This window comes from Quercus robur, chromosome 11, assembly GCF_932294415.1.
Source record: "Quercus robur chromosome 11, dhQueRobu3.1, whole genome shotgun sequence".
Classification (NCBI taxonomy): domain Eukaryota; kingdom Viridiplantae; phylum Streptophyta; class Magnoliopsida; order Fagales; family Fagaceae; genus Quercus; species Quercus robur.
This window is the reverse complement of record NC_065544.1, coordinates 30,827,220-30,852,361: the sequence shown is the minus strand read 5'-3', so window position 1 is coordinate 30,852,361 and position 25,142 is coordinate 30,827,220. Positions and strand designations below refer to the sequence as shown.

Sequence of the window (25,142 nt, the reverse complement as noted above, 5' to 3'; positions counted from 1 at the left end):
TGTATTTAAAATTTAAAAAGTTAGGGGAATGGTGGAAGAGGCTATAGGGTTGCTGAAACATGAAAGTTGAGGTAGAAACTTACACTGCGACTTGCCCATCAACAAACCATGGCCTCCAATCATGGGCAATAGTAAGGTTTAGCGATACTATCCATGCATGCGTAGCTATGTATGGAATGACCATGTCATGATCACCGCTGTGTTATTTGGAACAAAACAAGAAAACCATTGTTCAATAAGAATTTCAATAAAACATAAGATGAAATTTGAACTGATTATATCAAATTTTTAATTCCCAGCAATGAAAAATGGAATCTAGTGAAGGTGTTAATAGTAATGTCCTATGTAAACATTTTGAACCAACTTGTTATTGTTCACAGATTTATGTTTCTATGGGTAGTTTTTTTAATTAAAGTAATATCTTGTAAACCATGGTTAGTGTTAATTGAATTGTATGGCCAAGAAGCAGCTTGTGATATGTATTATGACAATAAACTAGCAATAGCTAACCTAATCTGCCATAGTTAATCCAAGACATTAAGCATCAAGCATCACTTTATTAGAGATGCAATTGAAGCCAGCCAAAATTTGAGCTGAAATTTTGTATAAGAGGAGCAATTGGATAATATATTACGGAAGCACTTCCAAGGAAGAAATTTCATCAACTTTGAAAAGCCTTAGGAGTTTTAGGACAGCATATTAGATGGGAGAATGTTAAGAAGAATTTGCTGTAAAATATAACTACTTCAATCTGTTATTGTTCTACAGTGCTAAAAGTTCGGTTAGTTTCTATTCGAGTAATATCTTGTAAATCTTGGATTTTATGGCCCTTTATAAGGTTGAAAATGGTTGTACATTGAAGTCTATAAAGCAGATGTAATACTGAAAAAGTGGATAGCAGCAATTGAATCTGAAAATTATCTATTCCTCCTCTCATTTGCTCTGTTTTGCTTCTGTGTGTGCGTGTTTCTGCAGAAAATGAACTTCTATTTTTCACTCTTTTTAAGTTGATTTAAGTGAGTTTTTTGACAACAGCCACTAGAAAGAGAGGGTTAAAGCGACTTAAACTTTTCTATCTTTGCATTGGATATGTGACTAATAGTTAATTCTAGGGACTGAAGCATGGTAAAAGAAATTGTTATATTACCTGTATATGAGGACCTGGTAGCCTTTCTTGATAAGGTTCCGGTGATAGTTTAGGCTACTTGAGACGTCGTATGTGTATACTAAGCTCTCATTGCATCTCACCCACTCACTGATGCTTCCCTGCTTGTCATTTTGAAAGAACTTAAAAAAACTACTGAATTTGAGATATTAAAGTTAACACTCTATGGATCAACATACCTCCCGAATGTGAAGAGCCTGTTGAACAGTTTTATCATTTGCCCAAATGTAGGAGTACAGATAGTTATAATTCTACAAAAAGGAGTAACCTTGTTAGTATATAGTTAGCTATATTTTCAAAGAGTGCAGCATAACCTTGTCAAACAACTACATGAGCAGAAAGGCCCAAGACCAGCTTGATTCATGACAATGTATGTGAAAGAGAGAGAAAAATTTTACCCGACACCATCTTCTTGGTTCCGGAAGATGAGTAATAGATTGGAGAAGGTCTACAGGATCTTCCATAAGAGTATCTGGATCCCAATTTGACACACTTGGTCTAGGTTTTGGGGATAATTTCTGACAGTCAGGCTCCAATATTTGTGCAGTATATATTTTCACAGTACACTGCAAATGCAAGAGATATATCAATGTACATGCGATATGATACATGAAAGTCCAACTACACATTTCTTAGCACTTCACATACTCTCCTCTTGTAAAGATTGAAGCAAAATTATATTTAGAAAAAAAAAATGATATTTCTTATTAGAACCACAATTGGTTTTTGCACTCACCTCAGTGAAGATATTAAGATCGTCCACACATGCTGCATTGCTAGGATCTACATTCCTATACTCGCCCTTGCAGTTGTTTTTAGCTGACTAGAAAAGAACAAAGTATCAAGTTTAGTAGGATATTTTTGAAAGAGAGAGTTGAACATGTAAGAAAGTAACATATATTCCAGCAGGTGTAGCATCCTCAATAGGGAAATCGTGGACACTAATTACTATATTTAAATCACTTGCCACATTAGTGAAACTGCAAAAGAATTCCCATGGCCTGCAATCTAAGCCAAAATCTCTAACCTGGGTCTCAAAGCAATTAACATGAGCATTTTTTTTTTTTAATTATGATCAACTTTTCCTAGTCTAAACCAGTTCAAAAATGTCAAAGAAAGTCTTTCCTGCAAAATTGCTTACAAGTCTATTTGAAGGACAATCATGTAGCAGGTTATTTGGCACAATTGGGTCAATCGTTTGAGAATGAGTTTTAAGGACATCTTATGATTGCAATCTGTGACTCTAAAGATTCAGAAATAATAAAATAAATTAAAATTAAAAAAAGCAGAAAATCACCTCATATAGTTCTTCTGATATAAGCGTCTTTAGGTGAGCAAATGGAATTCTTGCATTCAAGTCATCATGTGTATTTGTTACTGGGTTTCCAATCGCATATCCCTGGCCCCAATTTAAAGCAAAATTAGATTTCCATATGAAGTAAAAACTCCAAAACTAGATGGCCTTGATGAATAAGAGCGAAATTAAAGTAATTGAAGTTATTCAAATTTTAATGTGCTTGAACTTGTACCTTAAGATTCATTCGCGGCTCCTGACCAACTTCATTACCTGCAACAAAATGACATAGCCAATTACCATCCTAAAATCTTTTCATGTGATATCAAAATGATTTTTTTTTTTTGGTTCTTTGTATTGTTTTGTAGCAAAATTAAGTATGAATTAAGAAGAAAAAAAACATAGCCGGTTTTCATTTATGTAAGTTACCATCTGATATTTTTTGAACAAGGATTGGGATGATTATGCCCGAGTAAGAATCTCCCATGATGTACAATGAATTTGTGAGGAACTTGGGGTGAAGCTTAAGCCACTGCATCACAAATCAAAAATTAAAATGAATAGGCCACTTGAGCAGAAAATTTCTGGCTGTAATCCTTATATATTTGTATCATCACTATAATTCCCATGTACTAAATTAAATCATGTTATTATATAGTTTTTGATCACCTTCAGTAGAAATTCATAGAGTTCTGCTGCGGCCAATGTATCACTGATATTGTATCCTTCCGAACTTTTTGCATAAGAGAATCCAGTGCCAACCGGTTCATCCACAAATATTATATTAGCAACCTGAAAAAAAAATGAAGGCCATTTCTTTCGGTTTACATAAACACCTAATTAACCATCAAATTGACAACGTAATTTTCATGAAAACCTTATTGTTGGAGGCTGCTAAAGTTTCGTACCTTTGTCCAGGAGTATGGGTTCAACTTCAATTTTGGTGAGTTGCTTTTGGACCTTTCATAGTCAAATGATAATGGACCTAAACAAAAGAAAAACCTACAATTAATATATATATATATATATATATTAATTCTGTTGCTAAGAGTCTTATTACTCAGCAAGCATTTCTTGGAGTGGGTTTCAATTAGTTCAACTAGTAAAGTCTTTGATAGTTGTATAAAAGATCTGAGATTCAATCCCCGTCTACACCAAAAACTAATTGATGTCTTGGTCTGATGATAAAAAAGTATCATCAGGAGTAGTTGAAAATCTCTCAAAAAAAAAAATTTCAAATACCCACTCCTCGGTTGTAGTTATCAAAATAACAAAAATCATAGTTAATAAAGAGTTTGGCTTACTTCTACTATATTTTTAATTGAACATGTCCTTTTATTTTAAATATATAATGGTAAAAGGTAGTGAATTTTAATTCCCACTTTTTATTTAGTTAGTGGGCAATGGCAGAGCCAGGATTTGAATTGGGGGGGGAGGGGAGGGGAGGGGGGAATTTATATATAATACATGCATGTAAACATATTATGTGAATATATAATATTTGAGACCAATTTGAAAAATTAAAAGCTATTTATTTAAATACGAAGTGATATTTAAAGTTATATTTAACTTTTCTCAAAAAAAAAAAAAAAGTTATATTTAATGTAATTATACCCCCCCCCCCCCAAAAAAAACTCTACAGAAAAAAGCTTATTCATAATATTGTATTTATTCTATTGAGAAATTTCTCACATGAGTGATCTATTTTTTAATTTTTTTAAGAGCCAAAACTCAAATAATGAATGAAACTATTAGTAGTTAGATAAATACTAAGTGCAATATATGTGGATTTCTATTACTTTGGTTAATGTGGACCCATAAAATGTTCAAATTATAACATGGTAGGGACAAACTAAAAAATTCAGTATAAAGCATGCTAGTGGAGGACTTTAGGTTCCTAAATGGTTCGTTTAGAAGTTGTGCTCTGTTTCAAGACCAAAGAAACAAAGTGGCATTTAATAAACCCAAAAACAAAGAGTAAGCAAGGTTATTTAATAATAATTAAGGGTATTTTTTAGGAGGGTAGGGGGGTAACTGCCTCCCTTAACCCCCCCTGGCTCCACCCTTGTTAGTGAGTGATGTGACAATCCTCATTAAAATAAAAGGAGATTCATTTTTAAAATGTAATGAAGGTAAACCAAACTTTTTATTTTTTATTTTTTATTAATTGGCAGAAGAAAAAAAAATAATAATGTGAACTGAAAGCATATTTTTGAGTGTGAATTGGTTCATGTTCTATCTTTTAAATTAATGTAAGCTTATACAGCTAGCTTGAATTAGTTCCTTAAAAAATTGCCATTAAAAAATAATTTTTATCACATAAAAAAATCTTTAAAATCAATAAAAAATATTTTTATATTTCTAATATGAGAATATATATATATATATATATATTTAAATCTTTTTCCATTAGTTAATCAATTAATTGTATACTTAATGACATTTTTTTTTTTTTTTTGAAATGGTTGAAAGACTTGAATTGATTTGAAACTTAAGAACTCAATTGAACCAAAATAAAGTTAAAGAACTATAATGAATTTTAGTCAATGGAATTGTGCCTTTATATTAAAACATCGTTCTCTCTTTTTGTGTTCACGTGGATTTGTTTCTTAAAAAAAAAAAAAGGAAATTAATGGCGGTGACAGACTGACTGACATTATTAGTTTCTCCTTACAGAAAGGAATATAAAAGTCAGAGATAATGCAAAATTTCCTTTGTTTTGCTTTAGAGATACAAATTATTTTATAAAAAATTTTATAAACTGTTAATGTAGTGAGTGATTATTGGTAAATGAAAAAAATGATATTAATGATAGGTCTAGATGAAAACTAATAAGTGATTAACCACATTAACATTTTATAAAAATATTGTAAAATAGTTAGTAGCTGCAGTATTATTCTTTTCAAGCACATACCCATTTCATATGCAAGGCCAGAAAATGCGGAACAACCAGGACCTCCAGTGAGCCAAAGCACAAGAGGGTCATCTTTTGGACTTCTCTCAGACTCAATGAAATAGTAGAATAGTTGCACCTCATCAGATTAGCCTACCCCAACGTACCTAAAAATAAATAAAATACAAAAAACCCTTAACAAGTTAGTGGTTCTTAATTAATAATAAGATTGAATGAAACTGTGATCAGTGTGTAAGCGACTAAATTTCTAGTTCGAAATAAATCAAACAAGTAAAATAGTTTCACAAATGCGAATTTGTATTTATGATTGTGTGGTACAATTCTCTGAAATTACAAAAGAGTGATCCTCTGATTCGATCTCCTTGCAAGACTTATTGATTGGATTTGTGGTAATGTGGTTTTGACTTGAACACAAAATATCCTTCAATTTGGTTGAGGGATGGATCGAAGATTACTGAAACAGAATTACAATGAATCTCTGGCTATGAGCTTGTTTAGAAATCCTTTGTTCTTCGCGTTCTTCGTGTTCTTCGTGCGTTCTTCGTCTTTGAAGGTTTGTGGTGGAAGTTCTTCGGAGCTTTAGAGGCTTGAATCCGTTGAGCTTCACTGATTTGTGATTTGTTGATGTTTTCGGACACTTCTGGCTTGATTCCCATGAACTTTAGGATCTAGGCAGATGATCTGGATGATTCTGCTTTGAATGTTCTTCGATTTTGGGGTTGAAGTTCTCGAAGTTCTTGAAGGCTTTGAGGCTTGATCTTCGCAGAGCTTCTTTACTTCTGAATTCTGGTCCTCCTAAATGTCTCAGGAAGGCTTCTATTTATAGGAGTTTTGGGGTGGGTGAGCGACACGTGGCGGAGCTTGATTGGTGACACATGTCACAGCTTGATTGGTCCGCTTAAGTCATCGCTTACACGTGCGAGGTTGCTTGAGTCATCGCTTACACATGCGAGGCTGCTTGAGTCATCGCTTACACGTGCGAGGCTGCTTGAGTCATCGCTTACACATGCGCTGATGCGTGATTGGCTCTTGCATGACACTTGGCAAATTTCTGTTGGCTTCTGAATAGTGATAGCAAAACCTAGCAGCAATACATGGCGTTCTGTAATTGGCTGTATTTTGTGGACTTGGTAATGTGATGTGTCAGCTTGTGATAGGTCGGGAATTTTCCCTCTCTACAAATGCCCCCTCGAGACTCGTTCACACATACGGTCTCGGAGTGTGGTGTGGGAATGAGTTTCGAAAAAAAAATGGATTTTTGGTACTTGACTCTTTAAGTGAAGTAGTTGAAGGTAGTGGAGCTGTTGAAGGTGGTGGAGCTTTCAGAAGGATAAGATTAAGTTGAAGTACTTTCAAAAGAGTATTTTGGATCGTTGGCGGCGATCACAAGATGTTGAAGATGGGGAAGATGAGAGAATGGTGGCTGGATACAGCATGCAAGGTCATGGAACTAACCTCGTGTTCTTAAGAACTTCTGGTGAAGTTATTTCAGAAGATCACGCTTTGGATTACAACAAGGACAGGTGGGAAAGTGGTTGAATGTGCCTGCATAATTGTATCACTCAAGTTAAGTTGAAGTAATTCCAGAAGCTTATGTATTCTGGGTATGCTGGTAGTGGCAACGAAGAAGATGGAGATGAAGCAAAGCAAATGAGCAAAGCATACACCACCATGGTGCTGGCCCTGTATGCTGGGATCTTCTGGTGTAGATGTTTATGGGAAGTACAACTTTGAATATGGGACTGACTGTGTGTTGCATGGGGTCCGGCAGCAAGTAATCGAATGCGCCTGTGTAATGGGACCATGCTGACGGACGTTAAGTTGAAGTAATTTCAGAAGAGTATCTTCTGAAATCCTTCAAGCTGATTTTAAGTTGGAGTAATTCCAGAAAGTGAGTTTTGAGGTACCAGCAACGATGACCTTTGGGTCCCATAGTAGTGGGAACATGGAATAAGGCTTTGGTGACCATTTACCGGCACCAAAGGCTGAATTCTGATGAGCTGGCGCCTTGGAGGTTGTTTTAAGTGTTGGATGGAAAACAATTTGTAGGATACCCCAACACTTTTTACCATCTTCATCTACTGCCACTTGTTGGAAAAGCACAGAAAAATGAAAGATGGAACCAACTTGTGATTCTGGTCTTAGAAACCAGCCAAGTTGTTGTTTGTTCCGAACCACTGCTTCTGCTGGAAGACCAAGCAATTGGAAAGAGACTACAGGAGCCCTAAGGTTAGGAACAGGTGTGTCTGCCGGACTTGGATTTCCTTGCCAACCAAGTCCAAGGAAACATGGAACCGCAATGCAGACCTTGTTACGAGTAATTTTATGGACAAAGGTGGTTGTTAAGTGGAGAAACAAAGTTTGTTTGGATCTCAAAACTACAATGATGTTGTAAGTAGGGTTTCGATCGAACCATGGGAGGGTTGATCTCAAACCGATTATGAAGCAAAATCAGTTGCTAGGTGTTGAGAATGATGTGGTCATAGTGAGAAATGGCTGTCAAAAGGAGGACTTGAAAATCTGAAAGAAGCAATTCTTTATTTCATGATTCAGTGTATTTTTTTTTTCTCTTTCTTTTTTTTTTTTTTTTGGATGAGTTTTTGATGAACCCGGCCTTCCTATTTATAGTAGAGAGATGAAGAATGGTAGGTAGGTGGTTAAGAATGGTAGTTGAGAATTTTTGGTGAGAATGGTAGGTGGGAATGGTAGGTGGGAACGGTAGGTGGAAATAGTAGGTGGGAACGGTAGGTGGGAATGGTAGGCACCGAACGGGAATGGTAAGTTGGAGACTGGTAGGCACCGAACGGGAATAGCAGATTGAACCAATGACCTAGTGTAATTTTAAGACACGCTTGTGAGAGTTCATTTGAACTTTGAAAGGCAAGCCTTGATGAAATCTGGAGAATAACCCTGCGGGGATCCCAATTAAATGAATGAATCTCAAATTTTGTTCTTGAGGACCTAAGTTTAGAACACTTGGAATTGAGTCATTTTTGCAATTTTCAAGTCTCAAATGACAGAACGGACTCCAAAATCGGAATGTATTCGAAAAATTGAGCAAGATAGGTCCATTTCAAAAATTTTGACATTTGGTCAACATTTGCACAAAAGTCAACCTTTTTTGGAAATTGGACGTTTGCACAATTTCTGAGCTTCGAATGAAGAAACGGGTCCCAAAATCGGAATGTACTCGAAAAATTGAGTGGGACAGGTCCGTTTTGAAAATTTTGACTTTTTGGTCAACATTTGCACAAAAGTCAACTTTTTTGAAAATTGGACGTTTGCACAATTTCTGAACTTCGAATGAAGAAACGGGTCCCAAAATCGGAATGTACTCGAAAATTGAGTGGGACAAGTCCGTTTTGAAAATTTTGAGTTTCTGGTCAAGGTCAAAAGTCTGCTTGGTCCAAGCATTTTCTCTCTCCCCTTTTTTTTTTTTTTTTGGCGGTTCGGATCCGGGTCAAACCGGGTCAGACCGTAGTGGGTGGTGACGTCACGGATGACGTCACTGCTCTGGACGCGTGTGGCACGTGTGGAGGATGATGTCATCCATGACGTCATAGGACTCGTGTGGCATGTGCGACTTCTGGCGGACCTTGATCGGCGCATGGGATTTGAAGGCCGCGCCGCCGAATCTTTTCGCGGCGCGTGCTTGGGCTTTTGGACCTAAAATTTTTGGGTTTTGTTGGTCGAAGGCCGTATAAGACCCCTGTATGGTCAGTTTTGTAAATCTCTGAGCAGGTTTGCACAAATCTGAAGGCTTAGGTCGCGGTTCCTTTAAGAGATTGTGGCGGTTCGTGGAGGCGGATGCGGCCGTTTCTGGGCTTGAAATTTTTGGGTTTTACATATCGGGGCACGCTGGATCAAGTGGTACGCTTAGTTTCCTGAAACGATGTCTGGATTTGCACAGATTCGAGTGTGAGAGCCGCGGGTCGTTTAGGAGTTTGTGGCTGCTCGTGGCGGTGCGTGGCGGCTCCGTTGCTGAAGATTTTTCTGGGTTTTGTACACCAAAGTCCTTAGAAGACTTTTGTGGGTTGATTTCTTTGTGAAATTGTGTCAGAAACTTTAGAAATCCAGAACTAAGTCCGCAGCCATTGTTGGTTTTGCTGTCACCTTGGTCTACATGGGCGGTGGCCGTTCTGACAACGCTTGACAATCCAGGCAGGGAGTGGTTCCATGGTTCCAGAGCAAGCACTGAGTGTCTCTGTGTTTCAAGGAGTTGGTGACACAGTAAAACAGGAAGCTTCCCTTCACTGGCCTGGAATGGGAGACTGCAAGGATTGCTGGACTTGTTGGCACTTTGGTCTACATTGGCGGTGGCCGTTCTGACAATGCTTGACAATCCAGGCAGGGAGTGGTTCCATGGTTCCCTATATAAAGCCACTCAGGCATGCACTTTGTACAAACATAATCTCTAAAAACAGAATACATAATACTCTGTATGGAGAAACCATGCACACCCTCCTTTTTATTTATTTATTTATTTATTCATTTTCTATTATTTGATAATAATAATTTTTTTTTTTTTTTACACAGCTATCATGACGCTGTTTTTTAAAGATTCGAAGATTGGCGAAGAATCAGCTTTGTTTATTTACAAGAAAAAAGATGGCAAGGATGCGAAGGCTACGACTTTGATTGTTCGTCCACCCATAATTGGAAGATTTTCAGAAAAATGGGGCCGTAACTCTTATCCTCTCAATTTGCTGAAATGGTCACATATCGTTCCTTCTGATGGCGGCTCTAACTTGGAAACAACTATCCTTCTTGCTTCACATCACAAAAATGTTGCTAGATCAAAGCCGTATAACACTTTAGGACGAGAAATAATTGCAAAACGTGCGGATTGGGATTTTTCCTTTAGCGTGAATGGAGGGTTTTCCTACTTCTCCCTTTATTGGGATTGGCTAGAAGATGTGCTCAGTCGGTGTAAACGCCTCCTTGATGTAACCCACCTCTACAATGCTGTCTTTGCTTCTTTGTTCACATATGATTATGATGAGAATCTTATGAAAGCATTTTGTGAGTGTTGGAGTTCGTCAACCAATACCCTTCATACCTCAGTTGGGGAAATTTCCATCACCCCATGGGATCTCTTCGTTCTCGGTGGACTTCCTTGCACCGGTGCATTTTATGACGAAGTAGTACCCAATGCGCAAGAGCTGGATGGAATCAATGACCAGGGACGACCTTATCTGTCGTACAGCTGTCGCTACCTATTCCTAGCGTATCATCATCTTCAAAACCGGTTGAAGAGACAAGGGAAAGTAAGTGTTCGCGACTGGATTACTTTTTGGTATAGAGGAAATAGCAAGTACCCAGCTCCTAGAAAACCAGGGAGACGGACAACCATTCCCAAGTGTAGTCAGAATCCCTCAGGTGAGATAAAGGAGCATGGACCATGGCTTGATAAAGAACACGGGGTCTTTGCGGATCTTCAAGTTGAAGGTGATTTAAAGGAGGAGACCTACTTATCGGCGCTTCTTTCCTGTTGGCTGTGCATATTTGTCTTTCCTATCAAGGATCAGAATAGTATCCGTCCAGGCACTTTCAAGATTGCTAGTTCCATAGCTAATGGTCGTTCATTCGGCCTTGCTTCCCTAGTATTGGCTAGCATTTATCGTGGACTTAACACTATTTCTTCCTCTCCTACCCCGAGCAAGTCTGGAGCTAGTTTTGCCATCCACTACGTTTATGCCTGGGTAGGTCATTTCTTCCGAAGCAATCGCCTTACCCATGATAAACCATCTGATGCTTTGATGACTAAATATTCTGGTGTGGGCTATGCCTCTCCGTTCAATGAATTCTCTGCACGCAAGCACATACAAAACGCCACCAACTTTCTTTGGCACCGAACTGCTTTCAAGAAAAATTACGACCAGACTTTTATTGACAATGATCATTTATCCATTCAGAAGTTTGACTACTTTATGAGCCTTCGCTCGGGGTACTTGTCACTTCGATGTGAAGATCAACACATTGTAGAGCCATATAGTCCTCACAGATTTAGTCGGCGTTTTGGATTTCACCAAGACATTCCAGGTGATTTGAAGGAAGAAATTCATACAGGTTCTTTAAAAGACCTATGCCAATTCTACCAATCTTTCACTCGATGCAACACAGATTCTAAGATACTCATTTCAGCTTTTGCCACCGACTTTGGAAGTTGAGTCAGACATAGCTACAGACAATGGTGGGAAAGGGTTTGTGGAAATGATTTTACCAAAGGAACAGATCTTCTTGCTGACATTGCCTCCTTCCCTGTTAAGTTAGTAACATCTAACAAACCTCAGAAGGGGAAGAGGGAACTACAAGACCCATACATTCCACAGCCTTTGTCAAAGTTTGCACGACGTCATCTTGAAGATGGTAATCATTCAAAGGACTCATCTCAACATAATGAAGTCACTTGCAGTCAAGGCACCAAAGGTCCATTTGTTGTACTAGTTAGGGACGCCAGTAAAATTTCTGAAGAGGAGGTGTGTAATGACCTAGGCTCCAATTGGAGACATTCGAAGAGTCCAATGGAGGGTGTTGATGCAGAGAATTCTATTAATCATGCGCATCTTCTTGCAAACAGTGAGTCTTCTATTTCAAAGCCATCTGCGAAGAGTTCAGATCTCAAGAGGTGTAAGTTTGCTGATGTTGGTACGTCGTCCAAATTTCCAATTGAGACAGAAAGGGCACCTTTCCCGTCCCTGCAACCGACTAAACCTCCGGAAGTCTCTGTGTTTCAAGCCAAGGCGCATATTTCTTCCGTGCGTAGGAAAGGGGCTTCTATGCTAGGAGATGTTCTTCTAAATAGGCTTTCAAATCTTTCTGTAGACACCATCCTCCCACAAGCTGAAATACATGAAATTTATAGTGGGGTTGAAAGTTTTGGAGTGGACCCTCAACACTTGCGTGAGAATGTTGACAAATATTGTGAGGGTATCGCAGACTATTTGAAGATGAAGGAATTTCTGAATAAACGACCAAGTCCTGTTATCTTAACTCAACGCCAGAATAAAGTTGAATTCCTCCTTTCTGAAGCATCGCAGAAGAAAGCATCTTTGAAGACCGAACTTGACGCTGTTAGATTGAGGATGGTTGACCTGAAAACCGAGCTCATCCAACTAGAGCAATCGCTTTCTCAAATTGAGACTCATCAAGTTGAACAAGACAATGTTGTGGAAGACTTAGAAGAACAACTTGAAGAAGTCAAATCTGCCCCCGTTCTTGAAGACCAGGATATGGAGGCTTTAGAGAAGATACGAGTCCTTCTGGAAGATAATCGTTCTAGCTTGAAAGATTTGAAATGGATGTCATAATTTCTTTCGTTTTAATTCCCTTCATACATGTCATCATGCTTTCCTCTTGTACTATTTTCCTTTCGTCAATCAATAAAGGAGACTTTATTATCTGTTCCTTCATTTCTTTTTTAGTGCATGACTGAACTCAGCAAAAGATACTAAGTTGCCTACGTACCCTAGAAAGGGATCAAGTCATCACGTAGTTCAAAAGATTTTTGTTTTTGTTTTTTTTTTTTTTTCAATAATTAATTTTTTTTTAGTGCGTGACTGAACTTAGCAAAAGATACTAAGTTGCCTACGTACCCCGAAGAGGGATCAAGTTATCACGTAGTTCAAAAGATTTTTTTTTTTTTTTTTTTTTTTTTTTTTTTTTGCAAAAAGGGGGGCGCAGTGTGTAATAGTGGGTATCACCACTGATCGAACCCGAGATGGCCTCAAGGGTGACACGGGCGTCCAACCGCTACGCCACACTCGCAATTGTTGACATGGAGTGAGATTAATTTCTCCTTATTGGTACGCTTTGAAGGGTAATGGGAAGACATCATGTACTCTTGCAGCGCTACAGTGGGTAGTTTAAGCTCTTACCGAGGAGCAATTCTTGATTTTCAAGCATAGAAGCGTTTGAGGAACTTCTCATTGATGGGGCCGATCCTTACACCATCATTATCAATCAACTTGTAAGCTCCATTGGTGTAGACTTCTTGCACAACATAAGGTCCATCCCATTTTGAAGTGAACTTATTGCCTGTACAATGAGTTGTGATGATAGGTCTTCGAACGGCGAGGACTAAGTCACCAACTTGGAATGATCGTGGTTTGACCCTTTTATTGAATGCGCTTGAAAGACGAGCTTGATAGCATTCAAGGCGTTGTTGGGCCTCAAGCCTTTTTTCATCAAGTGCCTTTAATTCTTGCAACCTGAGCTTGGCATTTTCTTCTCCAGTCAATCCTTCTTGAATGGCAATCTGTAATGATGGGATTTGGCATTCTAAAAGAAGGACGGCTTCCACTCCGTAGACAAGAGAATATGGCGTTGCTTAAGTAGGCGTTCGAAATGTTGTTCGATATGCCCATAATGCTTCTCCGATTCTTTCATGCCAGTCTCGCTTTGTCTTGGATACCACTTTTTTCAACAAACTGCCAAGTGTTTTGTTAAACGCTTCAGCTAGTCCATTTGCCGGGGCATTGTACATGGAGGAGTTGTATTGTTTAAATTCAAACTTCTCGCATAGCTCTGTCATCAGCCTATTGTAGAATGGTTTGCCATTATCAGTGATGATATATCGAGGGACACCATACCGATAGATCAAGTGAGTTCGAATGAAATTGACCACCGTTTCTTTCTTCACTTCCCTAAGGGGTACAGCTTCCACCCATTTTGAGAAGTAGTCAGTTGCGGCCAAGATGTACAAGTGGCCACCAGATGACTTTGGTAATGGCCCTATTGCATCAAGACCCCATGCATCAAAAGGCCAAGAGGCTACAGTTGGGTGTAGAGGTTCTGGCGGCTGATGGATGAAGTTCGCGTGATATTGACAAGCTTCGCACTTCTTAGCGCACTCCATAGAATCTTGTACCATCGTAGGCCAATAGTAACCCATTCGTTTGATCCTATAGTGTAACTTAGGACCTGATTGATGTGCGCCGCATATGCCAGAATGAGCCTCCTCTAAGGCTTGTTTAGCCTCCTCCTCTCCTAAGCAACGGAGAAACAATCCATCAAATGAACGGCGGAAGAGAGTGTCTTTATAGTAAATGAATCGAGCAGCCCTCCGCCGAATTTCAGTCCTGTGGCGTTTATCATCCAGGAGTCTTCCATGTTGAAGGTATTCAATGATCACTTGTCGCCAATCTTCTTTTTCGACAAGGCATACAAAAATGATGTTGGCTTGCTCTTCTTCTTCTTCTTCAACCACGAGAGGTACCACCCACCTTTGGGAAATAGCGACTTTGGTTGTCTCTTCTTGGGATAATGCTAAGGCAGTAGCCAAATTAGCTAAAGCATCGGCCTGTCTATTCTCCTTCCTTGGTATATGCTCCAATGTGGTGGCCTCAAAGTTTGCTAGTAATTTCTTCGCATATTTGCAATAGGGGATGAGGTCTTCTTTCTTGACGTCATATTGCTCCAAGGTTTGGTTGATAATTAATTTGGAATCCCCAAAGATCTCAAGCTGAGCTATGCCCATCTCAATGGCCATTTGTAGACCAATAATCAATGCTTGATATTCAGCTACATTGTTAGAGCAAAGTTTGCTTAATAAGAACGAGTACAGAAGTATTTGTCTTTGTGGAGAAACAAACACTACACCTGCCCCTGCTCCTTCTCGACGTGCAACCCCATCGAAAAGCATAATCCATGGTGGCATTTCTTCAATGTAAAACACATCTTCATCCGGGAAATCATCGGAGAACTCCCAATCAGATGGAACTGGGTGATCAGCTAAGAAATCTGCCAATGCTTGTCCTTTGACAGCTTTTTGTGGAATGTATGCAAGGTCATATTGTTGTAGCAAGACTGCCCATCGAGCTATACGACCCGAAACCACTGGCCTGGAGAGGACATATTTGATCGGATCCGCCTTTGCTATCAAACGGACTGTATATGCTTGCATGTAGTGCTCCAATTTGTCTATGGCAAAGAAAAGAGCGAGGCACATCTTTTCGATAGGAGAATAATTTAATTCAGCCCCATTGAGAGTTCGACTTAGATAATAAAGGGCTCTTTCTTTCCCCTCTTTATTTTCCTGCGCCATAAGAGCACCTAGAGACTTTTCTTGGGCCGCAATATACAGCACCAAAGGCTTTCCTGGGATAGGAGCACCTAAAACTGGAGGATTAAGTAAGTATCTTTTGATGCGTGCAAAAGCATTGCTGCAAGCCTCATCCCATTCAAAGTGCACATCCTTCTTCATCAATCTATTGAAAGGTTGACATCGACCAGCCAAATTCGAGATAAATCGTCGTATGTAGGCCAGTTTTCCCTGCAAGCCTCTAAGTTCTCGCAGATTCTTGGGCTCTGGCATTTTCTGGATTGCTTCAATTTTGGACTGGTCAATTTCAATACTGCGGTGCCTCATAATGAAACCAAGAAATTTTCCAGATGTTACACCAAAAGCGCATTTGCAGGGGTTCATCTTAAGCTGATACTTTCTCAAGCGGGTGAACACGGATCGTAGATCTGCCAGATGGTCTTCCCTCCTTTTTGTTTTAACCACCAAATCATCGACATAACACTCCACGTATTTATGAAGTACATTATTAAAGATCTTCTGCATGGCCCGTTGATAAGTAGCACCAGCATTCTTTAGTCCAAAAGGCATCACTTTGTAACAGTAAATTCCCTTAGGGGTACGAAAAGCTGTAAGCTGCTCATCCTTAGGATTCATTCGAATTTGGTTGTAACCCAAAGATCCATCCATGAAAGATAAAGCTTCATGACCGGTAGTGGCATCAACCATGACCTCAGTGATGGGTAATGGAAAATCATCTTTGGGACATGCATTGTTCAAATCACGGAAGTCAACGCACACTCGGATTTGTCCATTCTTCTTCTTGACAGGGACGATGTTAGCAATCCATTCCGGGTACTGCACTTCACGAATGAAGCCTGCTTCAATGAGCTTATTGACCTCGGTTTCTATTTGAGGGATAAGCTCCGGCCGAAAGCGTCTTTGAGCTTGTTTGATTGGGCGCACGCCTTTCTTTACTGCCAAATGGTGTAGAGCAATACTCGGATTGAGCCCAGGCATTTCCTTGTAAGTCCAAGTGAACACATCTTTGTACTCTACTAGGAGCTTGAGGTATCCTTCTTCTTCTTCAAGGGTAAGAAGCGCACTGATGAAAGTTGGCCGGGGTTCTTCAACAGTTCCTAAATTGATCTCTTTAAGTTCATCAACTGTAGCTTGTCCTCCATCTTCCAAGGCTGGAGGAGCTTCATCGACCTCTTCATTGGTTGCTTCAGCATCTAACAGTGTACCCTCTTCTATTGTAATATGAAACGAGGATGATACCTCTTCAATTTCCTCATCATGGACGGGTGACTGACTTGTATGTACAATCGTTCGTCTTTTGACTTTGAGTGATCCTTCAGTGTTGATCTCCAAGGTAAAGTTACATTTCATGCGTGAAGGAATGCTACTGCGGATCTCATCATTGGCTTTCTTCTCCCCTTGAACGTCAAAGTTTATTGAACTTTGAGAATGACTATCAATAGGCCTTTTCGTTGCCCCCAGTCGATCAAAGACTGATTTACAAGCAAGAGTGTCCCGATTTGGTGTTAAACAAGTTGTATTTAACCTGTCGAACACTGTGATTCATGATGACGAGGCCTCGATGCGATCAAACACTGAGACATGGGGTGAAGAATGGTCTTCTCTTTGATTTGAACTTTCGCCGACCTCCACCGTTATGTATTGGGAACTCGAAGGATCGCTTCTTTTCTTGATCCATATCTGAGCTGGTTATTCGGGAGTATAACCTAATCCGGCCTTTGGGATATGAATTTCATGCCCTTCAAGCCGCATTTTCCTTTGTGTTTTGCTAAGGCCATGCATCTTTTCTCCGGTGGCTTCTGGAATTAGCTTCCCTAAGTCTTCTTGTTTTGAGAAATCGTAGCCTGCTTTGGCTAACAGCCTATATGCCTTTGGGTCGAACCATTCTTTCGTTCGCTCACTTGGTAGAATACCATGCTCTATCGGACTTTGCAAAGACCTCACGAATCCATTTAACGGCTTCGAGGGCAAAGGGTTTGTGGATGAAGTTAAAGGCATGACATGATTTTCTTTCAATATGGCTACATCCTCCATCGTGAGCTTTGCAGGTCTCCCCATGTCTTTTGTAGGTTGAAGGCATTCCGCGAATGGTGATTGTCCATTTTTACGATGTGATAATGGTATATATCGGAGGAAGGGTTCTGGGCCTTTCTTTGGGGAAGAAATGTCCTTTTTGGCGATGAATTTAACATGCTCCTTTTCATCCTGTTTACTTTTCATAGACGGGATCTCAACTGGAAGAACCTCGCTAGAAATGTCTTCTTTTGCATAAAATTTTGCATCAGCAAAATGAGCTTCGGTTTCTGCAAAAGGCTTTAAATCGGCATCGACCTTTTTTATTCCATTTTGAAAGAACTTGAAGCATTGATGCAAAGTTGATGGCACTATTCCATTTTCATGGATCCAAGGACGTCCTAACAACATGTTGTAGGTCGTCTTAGCGTCAATGATGTGGAACAAGACGTTGCTTTTCAATTCCCCAATGGATAATTCTAGGTGGATCACGCCGATTGCACATTGTCCTCCTTGATTAAAACCTTGGATGACCAAACGACTGTGTGATAATTCTTCCATAGTAAAACCCAGTCGTTTCATGGTCATTTTTGGAAGTATGTTAACGGCTGAACCTCCATCAACAAGGATACGCTCGATCCTTTGTTCACGAGCATAACCAGAGACATAGAGTGGGCGATTGTGGGGCTTAGAGCCTAACAATAGATCCTCATTAGTGAAAGTTAAATCTAGAGAGCATGCGTAACATCCCTGTGTTTGTTGAAGCGTATTGGTATGAGGGGCGTATATCTCTGGCTCCTCAAGAGCTTGGTTGAGCATTTCTTTTGGTGATGTGCAGGATTGCAAGGGTTCAACTTCATCGACCTGAGATTGGAGTTCCTCCAAAGATGACAAGGTCTCTTTTGGATCACCATGGTTAACGTCCTCCTTTTCGTCCTGGATTTCGCAACGAGAAACTGTGTGGACAGCCTCGGCTAAGTCATTTTGAAAGAATTTTTTGGGGAAGAATTCTTCCAATGTGATGAGCTTTCGAGATTTTCGGGTTTGTGCTGAATCTTCATACACTTTTGTTTCCAGTCTCCTTTGCCTCTTATCACTCATTCTTTTTTACCAAGGCTGAATCTGGTTTTGTGCTCTTCTGGACTCTCGGGTGATCAAATGAAGAGGGAATGCTCGTTTCTTCTTCCATCTCTTGCGCGTAACTATCGTCTAGCCTTCTTCTTCATCCATCGTTGACCTTTTATCATCATTTGAATTATAATCAGGTGCTTTTTGTGAGAGCTGAACTTGAACCGGTTCCAAAGAACCAAAATGGATGAGCGTGGTATTTGCCCCTTGCCTGGTAGTTGGAGACATGGAACTAGGTAACCCACAAGAAAATGTGACAAGGTTTGATTGAGCAACATCATTAAAATCCAAGTCGATTTTCCTTTCCTTGGCTAGCTTCATGATGAGTTCTTTAAGAACAAAGCATTTTTGGATTGGATGACTTATGATGCGATGATACTTACAATAGTTCGAGTCATCAACTTTTCTCATCTCTTCCGGTCGTTTGCATTCTGGCAATTCAATTAATTTCAACTTGAGCAGTTGTTCTAGCATTTCAGGCATATCAGCGTCTAGGAAAGGATAGACTTTTTGTTCCCACTCCTTAAGTGATGAGCGACGCGTCTCACGCTGTTGACCTCCTTCGGGCCTCTTTTCATTGGCCTTCACATTTCTTGTTGAAATTTTGACTGGGGCAGGATTGACATTCATTGAGTCTTTGATATTGCTTTTTGTATTCCTATCATTTTTCCTTATTTCCCGTCTTTCTTTCCTTTCTTCAGGTACGGGAGGTTTCGTATTTCCATGGCTGGAAATACTTAATTCCATGTCATGTGCACGAGTTGCCAACTCTTCAAATGTTCGGGGCTTTACTCCTTGAAGAATGTAAAGAAGTCCCCAATGCATGCCTTGGATGCACATCTCTATAGCAGATATTTCAGTAAGTCTATCCTTGCAGTCTAGACTCAAAGAATGCCACCGATTGATATAATCAACGACGGGCTCATCCTTCCACTGTTTAGTATTGGTAAGCTCCATCATGCTTACTGTGCATCGTGTGCTGTAGAATCGATTGAGAAACTCCCTTTCAAGTTGTTCCCAGCTATCGATTGACTCGGGCTCTAAGTCTGTATACCAATCAAAGGCATTCCCCTTTAGTGAACGGACAAACTGCTTTACAAAGAGGCCTCCTTGAGTCCCTGCGTTCTCACAAGTTTCTACAAAGTGAGCAATGTGTTGTTTAGGGTTTCCTTTGCCATCGAATTGCAAGAACTTGGGAGGTTGATACCCATTTGGCATTCTCATGTAATCAATGTGCTTTGTATAGGGTTTGGAATATATGAGAGAACTTGTGGAAGAACCTCCATATTGTGCTCGAATGGTATTTGTAATCATATCCTGCAGTTGTTAGACAGATATTGAGGCCATTGAGGTGGAATGTCCATGTTGAGAAGTGCCTTCACCTCCTTTTCCTTTATCACCCTTGGCGTTTCCTCCTTTGAAGGTAAAGCCAGGTGGCTGCTCAGGGCCAACACTTGATTCACCCGAATCTTGTACCTCCAACTTGTTCATTAAGGTTGCAATTTTGACGTCCTTTTCTTCAAGTGCCTTTGTGAGAAGGATGACCCTTTGTTCCATTTCAACCATCTTTTCTTCCATGGTAGAGGTGTTAGTCATCATTACTGGCATGACCTCTATAGATGACGGGGAAAATGATGAAACAGGATGAGTCAGTGGTACTTCACTCCTTAAGTTTCTCATCACGGGTGAAGAGTTGATAGAAAAGGTCTTTGTTGGGGATGATTCATTACTGGTCTCCAAATCTTTCGAGGCAGATAAATCTTTAGTGGTAGCTTTCCTATTTGCAAGAAAGTCCAGAGAGGTGACAGCAGGAGGTTGCCTTTCTTGGGTTGGTTGAGGTTGGAGTCGATTAAAAGCTTTGGACCGACTGCGAGTGATTGGGCCGACATACTCATCAGCACCGGAATCATCAACCACTGATTTTCGTACATTCTTGCTAGAGGCCATTGAAGCTAGTAGCAAAATGATGTCGAATTTCTTTTCTTTTGAAGGAGAAAGAGATGAGAGGCAGAGAGGTCCCACTGGGCGTGCCAGAATTTGTAAGCGACTAAATTTCTAGTTTGAAATAAATCAAACAAGTAAAATAGTTTCACAAATGTGAATTTGTATTTATGATTGTGTGGTACAATTCTCTGAAATTACAAAAGAGTGATCCTCTGATTCGATCTCCTTGCAAGACTTATTGATTGGATTTGTGGTAATGTGGTTTTGACTTGAACACAAAATATCCTTCAATTTGGTTGAGAGATGGATCGAAGATTACTGAAACAGAATTACAATGAATCTCTGGCTATGAGCTTGTTTAGAAATCCTTTGTTCTTCGCGTTCTTCGTGTTCTTCGTGCGTTCTTCGTCTTCGAAGGTTTGTGGTGGAAGTTCTTCGGAGCTTTAGAGGCTTGAATCCGTTGAGCTTCACTGATTTGTGATTTGTTGATGTTTTCGAACACTTCTGGCTTGATTCCCGTGAACTTTAGGATCTAGGCAGATGATCTGGATGATTCTGCTTCGAATGTTCTTCGATTTTGGGGTTGAAGTTCTCGAAGTTCTTGAAGGCTTTGAGGCTTGATCTTCGCAGAGCTTATTTACTTCTGAATTCTGGTCCTCCTAAATGTCTCAGGAAGGCTTCTATTTATAGGAGTTTTGGGGTGGGTGAGCGACATGTGGCGGAGCTTGATTAGTGACACATGTCACAGCTTGATTGGTCCGCTTAAGTCATCGCTTACACGTGCGAGGTTGCTTGAGTCATCGCTTACACGTGCGAGGCTGCTTGAGTCATCGCTTACACGTGCAAGGCTGCTTGAGTCATCGCTTACACATGCGCTGATGCGTGATTGGCTCTTGCATGACACTTGGCAAATTTCTGTTGGCTTCTGAATAGTGATAGCAAAACCTAGCAGCAATACATGGCATTCTGTAATTGGCTGTATTTTGTGGACTTGGTAATGTGATGTGTCAGCTTGTGATAGGTCGGGAATTTTCCCTCTCTACACAGTGATCACACAACTGATCAGAATTAACTAAACTAAAAGCTCACACCCAGTTTCAAGTTTGAAAGGAAGATCACCCAAAAAGCCAGGAAGCCTATTGATGATCGACGACTGTGATGCAACTGCGTTGGCAAAAGCCAAGAAATAAACTATGAAAAACCACGTAATTGTGCTCATGCTTCTTCACTTCCGGTCCTGGAAATGTTTAACTTAACTGGGTTTCTTTTAATCGTTTGTTTGTGAATATTTGTAGTGTTATTAGGCTCAATCTCTATGACTCTATCTGGTTGTGGTCTCTTCTCTAGTAGATGGTATCAGAACTACCAATGAGTCAAAAAGGGCCTTTGAATTCTACCCAACTTGTTCAACTTATTTTATTAGTTACACTTGAAAGTCAATTTTGAGATGTCTCCTCCTCCACTTACCTATCATTGCTCTCCCCGTTTGTTAGAGCATTCACAATGGGTCAGGGATATTCCAAATGTAACCAAAATTTAGCATTCAGTCCCAATTTGTCTCAACAACCGGAAGGCTAAATATGGGAAAATGTAAATTTTTTTTGGCATAGTGCTATAGTACCATCGTAAATGTATGATGGTACTATAGCACTATGCCAAAACAAAATAATAATATTTTAATTAGTTGAAGCTCTCATTGACACACTTCTCTCTTTGTCTTGTACTCATTCCTCTCTCTTCTTCATCTTCTCTATTTTCTCTCTGTTTCTCCCTCTTCTATTTTCTCTCCATTCTTCTATGTCTGTTGGCATGGCGTGGTAAATCTTGCTGGCTATAAAGTCCAAGATTTATCGATGTGCTGGCATGGGTTTACTTGTCGGTGTGGTGGCATGGTTGTTGTCGAGATCGGCATGATGGGTTTGCTGCCATGGGTAATGGGTTTATTGATCAGTGTGGTGGCGTGGTTGTCAGCGAGATTGGAGTGATGGGTTTTTAGATCGACGTGGTGGCATGGTTGTCAATGAGATTGGTGGTGGTTTTTTTGTGGTTCTTACGGTGGGTTTCTCTTGGTGGTTATCGGCATGGGTTTCATCTAAGGTTGTCGGTGTGGGTTTCTCTTGGTGATTCTTGTGGTGGTTGCTTTTTTGTGGTTGTTTTGTTTTTTGTTTTTAGTTTTTTTTTTGTTTTTTTTTTTTTTTTTGGAGAAACTTTTGTGGTTGTTGGTAGTGGGTTTGGTGGTTTTTTTAATGGGTTTTGGTGGTTGGAATGGTGGTGGCATGCTGGTGGGTATTGTGATTATGGTGGTGGTTGCTAGTCGGTGTCGTGTGGGGTTTGTGTGGTGGTGGTTGGGTTTTTTCGCTTGGTGCTGTGGCTAGGTCTGCTCGGTGCCATGGCTGGGTTTGCTTAGTGGATCAGCTTCCTCTCTCTCATATCTTCTCTTCAAACTTATTTTCTTCAAACCCAAAACCCATGCACATGAACACAATCACCAGAGCCACCCATGGCCGAACCCACTAAGTAGTGTTTATGTTTGGATTGAAGGCAGTGGCAGTGATTATTTTTGGGTGATTTGATAGATTTAAGATCCGTTTGGATACAACTTATTTTTGCTAAAAACTAAATCTAAAAACACTATAGCAAAATAATTTTTAAATGTGTAAATAATGTCGTGGGACCCATTTTTAATGAAAAAGTGGCTGAAAAGTGAAGTTTGTAGGACCCGTGAATAGTCAAAAGTTGTGACTTGAGAAAAAAAAAAAAAGAACGAAACGTGATGTAAAACGCAAACGTGTAAATAAGTTGGATCCAAACACTCACTTACCGTTTTGTTTTTTTTTTTTTTTTTTGACTTTTGAGAAAAATCTTTGCTGGGTTCTTGGTGGTTAAATAATGGGTTTTGGTGTGGTGGTGCTTGTTGTTGGTGGCGGTGTGGCAGAGAGAGAGAGAGAGAGAGAGGTAGTGAGGAAAAGTGATAGAAAATTATGGATAAAGGAATGAGGGAGATAATTTTATATTATTTTTTTATTATATAATTTATATTATTTTAATGTGTAGTATGGTAAAATAAAAGTTGGGATATTGGGAATATTGTAAAAATGGTATGGTATAATTGATAAAGTAACTTTTTGAAATGATAAAATAGAATAGAATATCATTTCTCATTGTGAATGCTCTTAGTCCACGGTTTGTTTATTAATTTTAGGTATATTTTTTTATTAGTTTTACATAAACAGCATTTTTACTACTATTTCACGTTGAATCATAGGTTACAGGTTATTCCTAGTTTTAATGTGAACCTATCTACAAAAATTACTTTATTGCCTACTAGTAACAGTAATTAACAATCTATTGTCTAGAATTTGTTAAAAATGTTGTGAATATTACAATTCTCATATTTTTTTAGTCACCATTGTATTTGTCCGAAGAAAGAGAATTGCACTTTTTTTAATGGCTAAGATTGAAAGTTAAAAAACTTAGTATTAATCTCACTGCTTGGATCAAACTTTTAACTTTTTTATCATTTTACTTTCTTAGAGCATCCACATCAGTGGATGCAAAGTTTTGCATAATAGAAAAAACACCACATTTTACATATTTTGACCTAAAAAACACCTACATCAGTGGGTGTAAAATTGTGCATTTATGCACAAGTGCTACAGTAACCGTGCATATATGCATGGCTACTATACCTTGTGTATTTAATATTTTACATTTTTCTCTCTCTCCTTCACCTCACTCTCTCAACTTCTCACTCTCACCTCTCTCCCGTTTTATCTCTCCCTCGTTCCACCGATCAGTCCAGCCTCACCCTCAGTCCACCGATCACCGATATCCCACCTACGGTGATCATTGTAAAAGCTTAGAACTTTCTAGAATAACAAAACTAAAAGTAAGAAAAAATAATAATTATAATAATGAGGAGGCTTGTTGAGATCACCAAGCAAACCATAAAGGAGAAGGCTCATTGAGATCAACAAGCAAACCACAACGCACGAGACCCAGAAACAATGCCTTGTTGAAGCTCTCAAGGACATGATGTGTGGGTCTGGTGGAAGCAATAGTAACAGCAAAGGCAGAAGCTTGAGGTTCTCCCTTAACTTGATACAAGGAAGACGAGTTAGACTCGATGGTGACACAGTTGATGATTTTGATGAGTGGGTTTTGATGGGTATTGATCCGTGGGTATTGATCGGGTTGATGGTGGCTAGGTATTGATCAGGTTGATGGTGGCTGGGTTTAGAATATTTTATTTAAAGGCTCAAAGTTTAATTGAATATCAAGTGGATTTCGCGAGAAGCTAACCCACGAAGTAGCCACGTGAGAAGCACATGACTGGAAGCTGAAGAGTTGTGCCAAGTTGTTAGTTTCACGAGTGTCTTGCAAGTAAGGCCTTCCCACAAGGTACTTGCGAAACATTCTGCCTGGAGGATTTTTAAGTGTGACTTTCTTACCCTTCACCTATACTATAAATATACCCTCATTACCCACAAATTGTAAGGAGGTCATTTAGAGAGAAAAACCCTAGATAGGTTTTCTACAACACACACACCCATCTTTTAGAGAGAGAGCTACGCATCCTTAGTGATAAATCATTCTAGCCTTTTCTCCTTCCCTCTCCCAT

At 39.6% G+C, this 25,142-nt stretch overlaps 2 protein-coding genes across 2 annotated transcripts in view; both read right to left on the bottom strand.

Annotated features, from left to right (window-relative positions):
- Positions 1-21,740, bottom strand: part of LOC126706703 (serine carboxypeptidase-like 13) — a 78,710-nt gene extending 56,970 nt beyond the window's left edge. The window contains exon 1 of the mRNA XM_050406239.1: positions 21,613-21,740. Coding sequence (XP_050262196.1) covers positions 21,613-21,740 — 128 coding nt within the window. The remainder of the gene's footprint in view (positions 1-21,612) is intronic.
- LOC126706704 (serine carboxypeptidase-like 18) overlaps positions 1-21,787 on the bottom strand; it is a 34,413-nt gene extending 12,626 nt beyond the window's left edge. Inside the window, exons 1-11 of the mRNA XM_050406241.1 lie at positions 21,641-21,787; positions 5,374-5,519; positions 3,368-3,444; positions 3,129-3,251; positions 2,889-2,991; positions 2,695-2,732; positions 2,463-2,564; positions 1,902-1,988; positions 1,564-1,731; positions 1,345-1,416; positions 1,148-1,269 (exon numbers count right to left, since the gene is read on the bottom strand). Of these exons, the coding sequence (XP_050262198.1) occupies positions 1,148-1,269; positions 1,345-1,416; positions 1,564-1,731; positions 1,902-1,988; positions 2,463-2,564; positions 2,695-2,732; positions 2,889-2,991; positions 3,129-3,251; positions 3,368-3,444; positions 5,374-5,377 (896 nt within the window). The 5' untranslated portion in view covers positions 5,378-5,519; positions 21,641-21,787. The remainder of the gene's footprint in view (positions 1-1,147; positions 1,270-1,344; positions 1,417-1,563; positions 1,732-1,901; positions 1,989-2,462; positions 2,565-2,694; positions 2,733-2,888; positions 2,992-3,128; positions 3,252-3,367; positions 3,445-5,373; positions 5,520-21,640) is intronic.
- Positions 21,788-25,142: the final 3,355 nt, after the last annotated feature.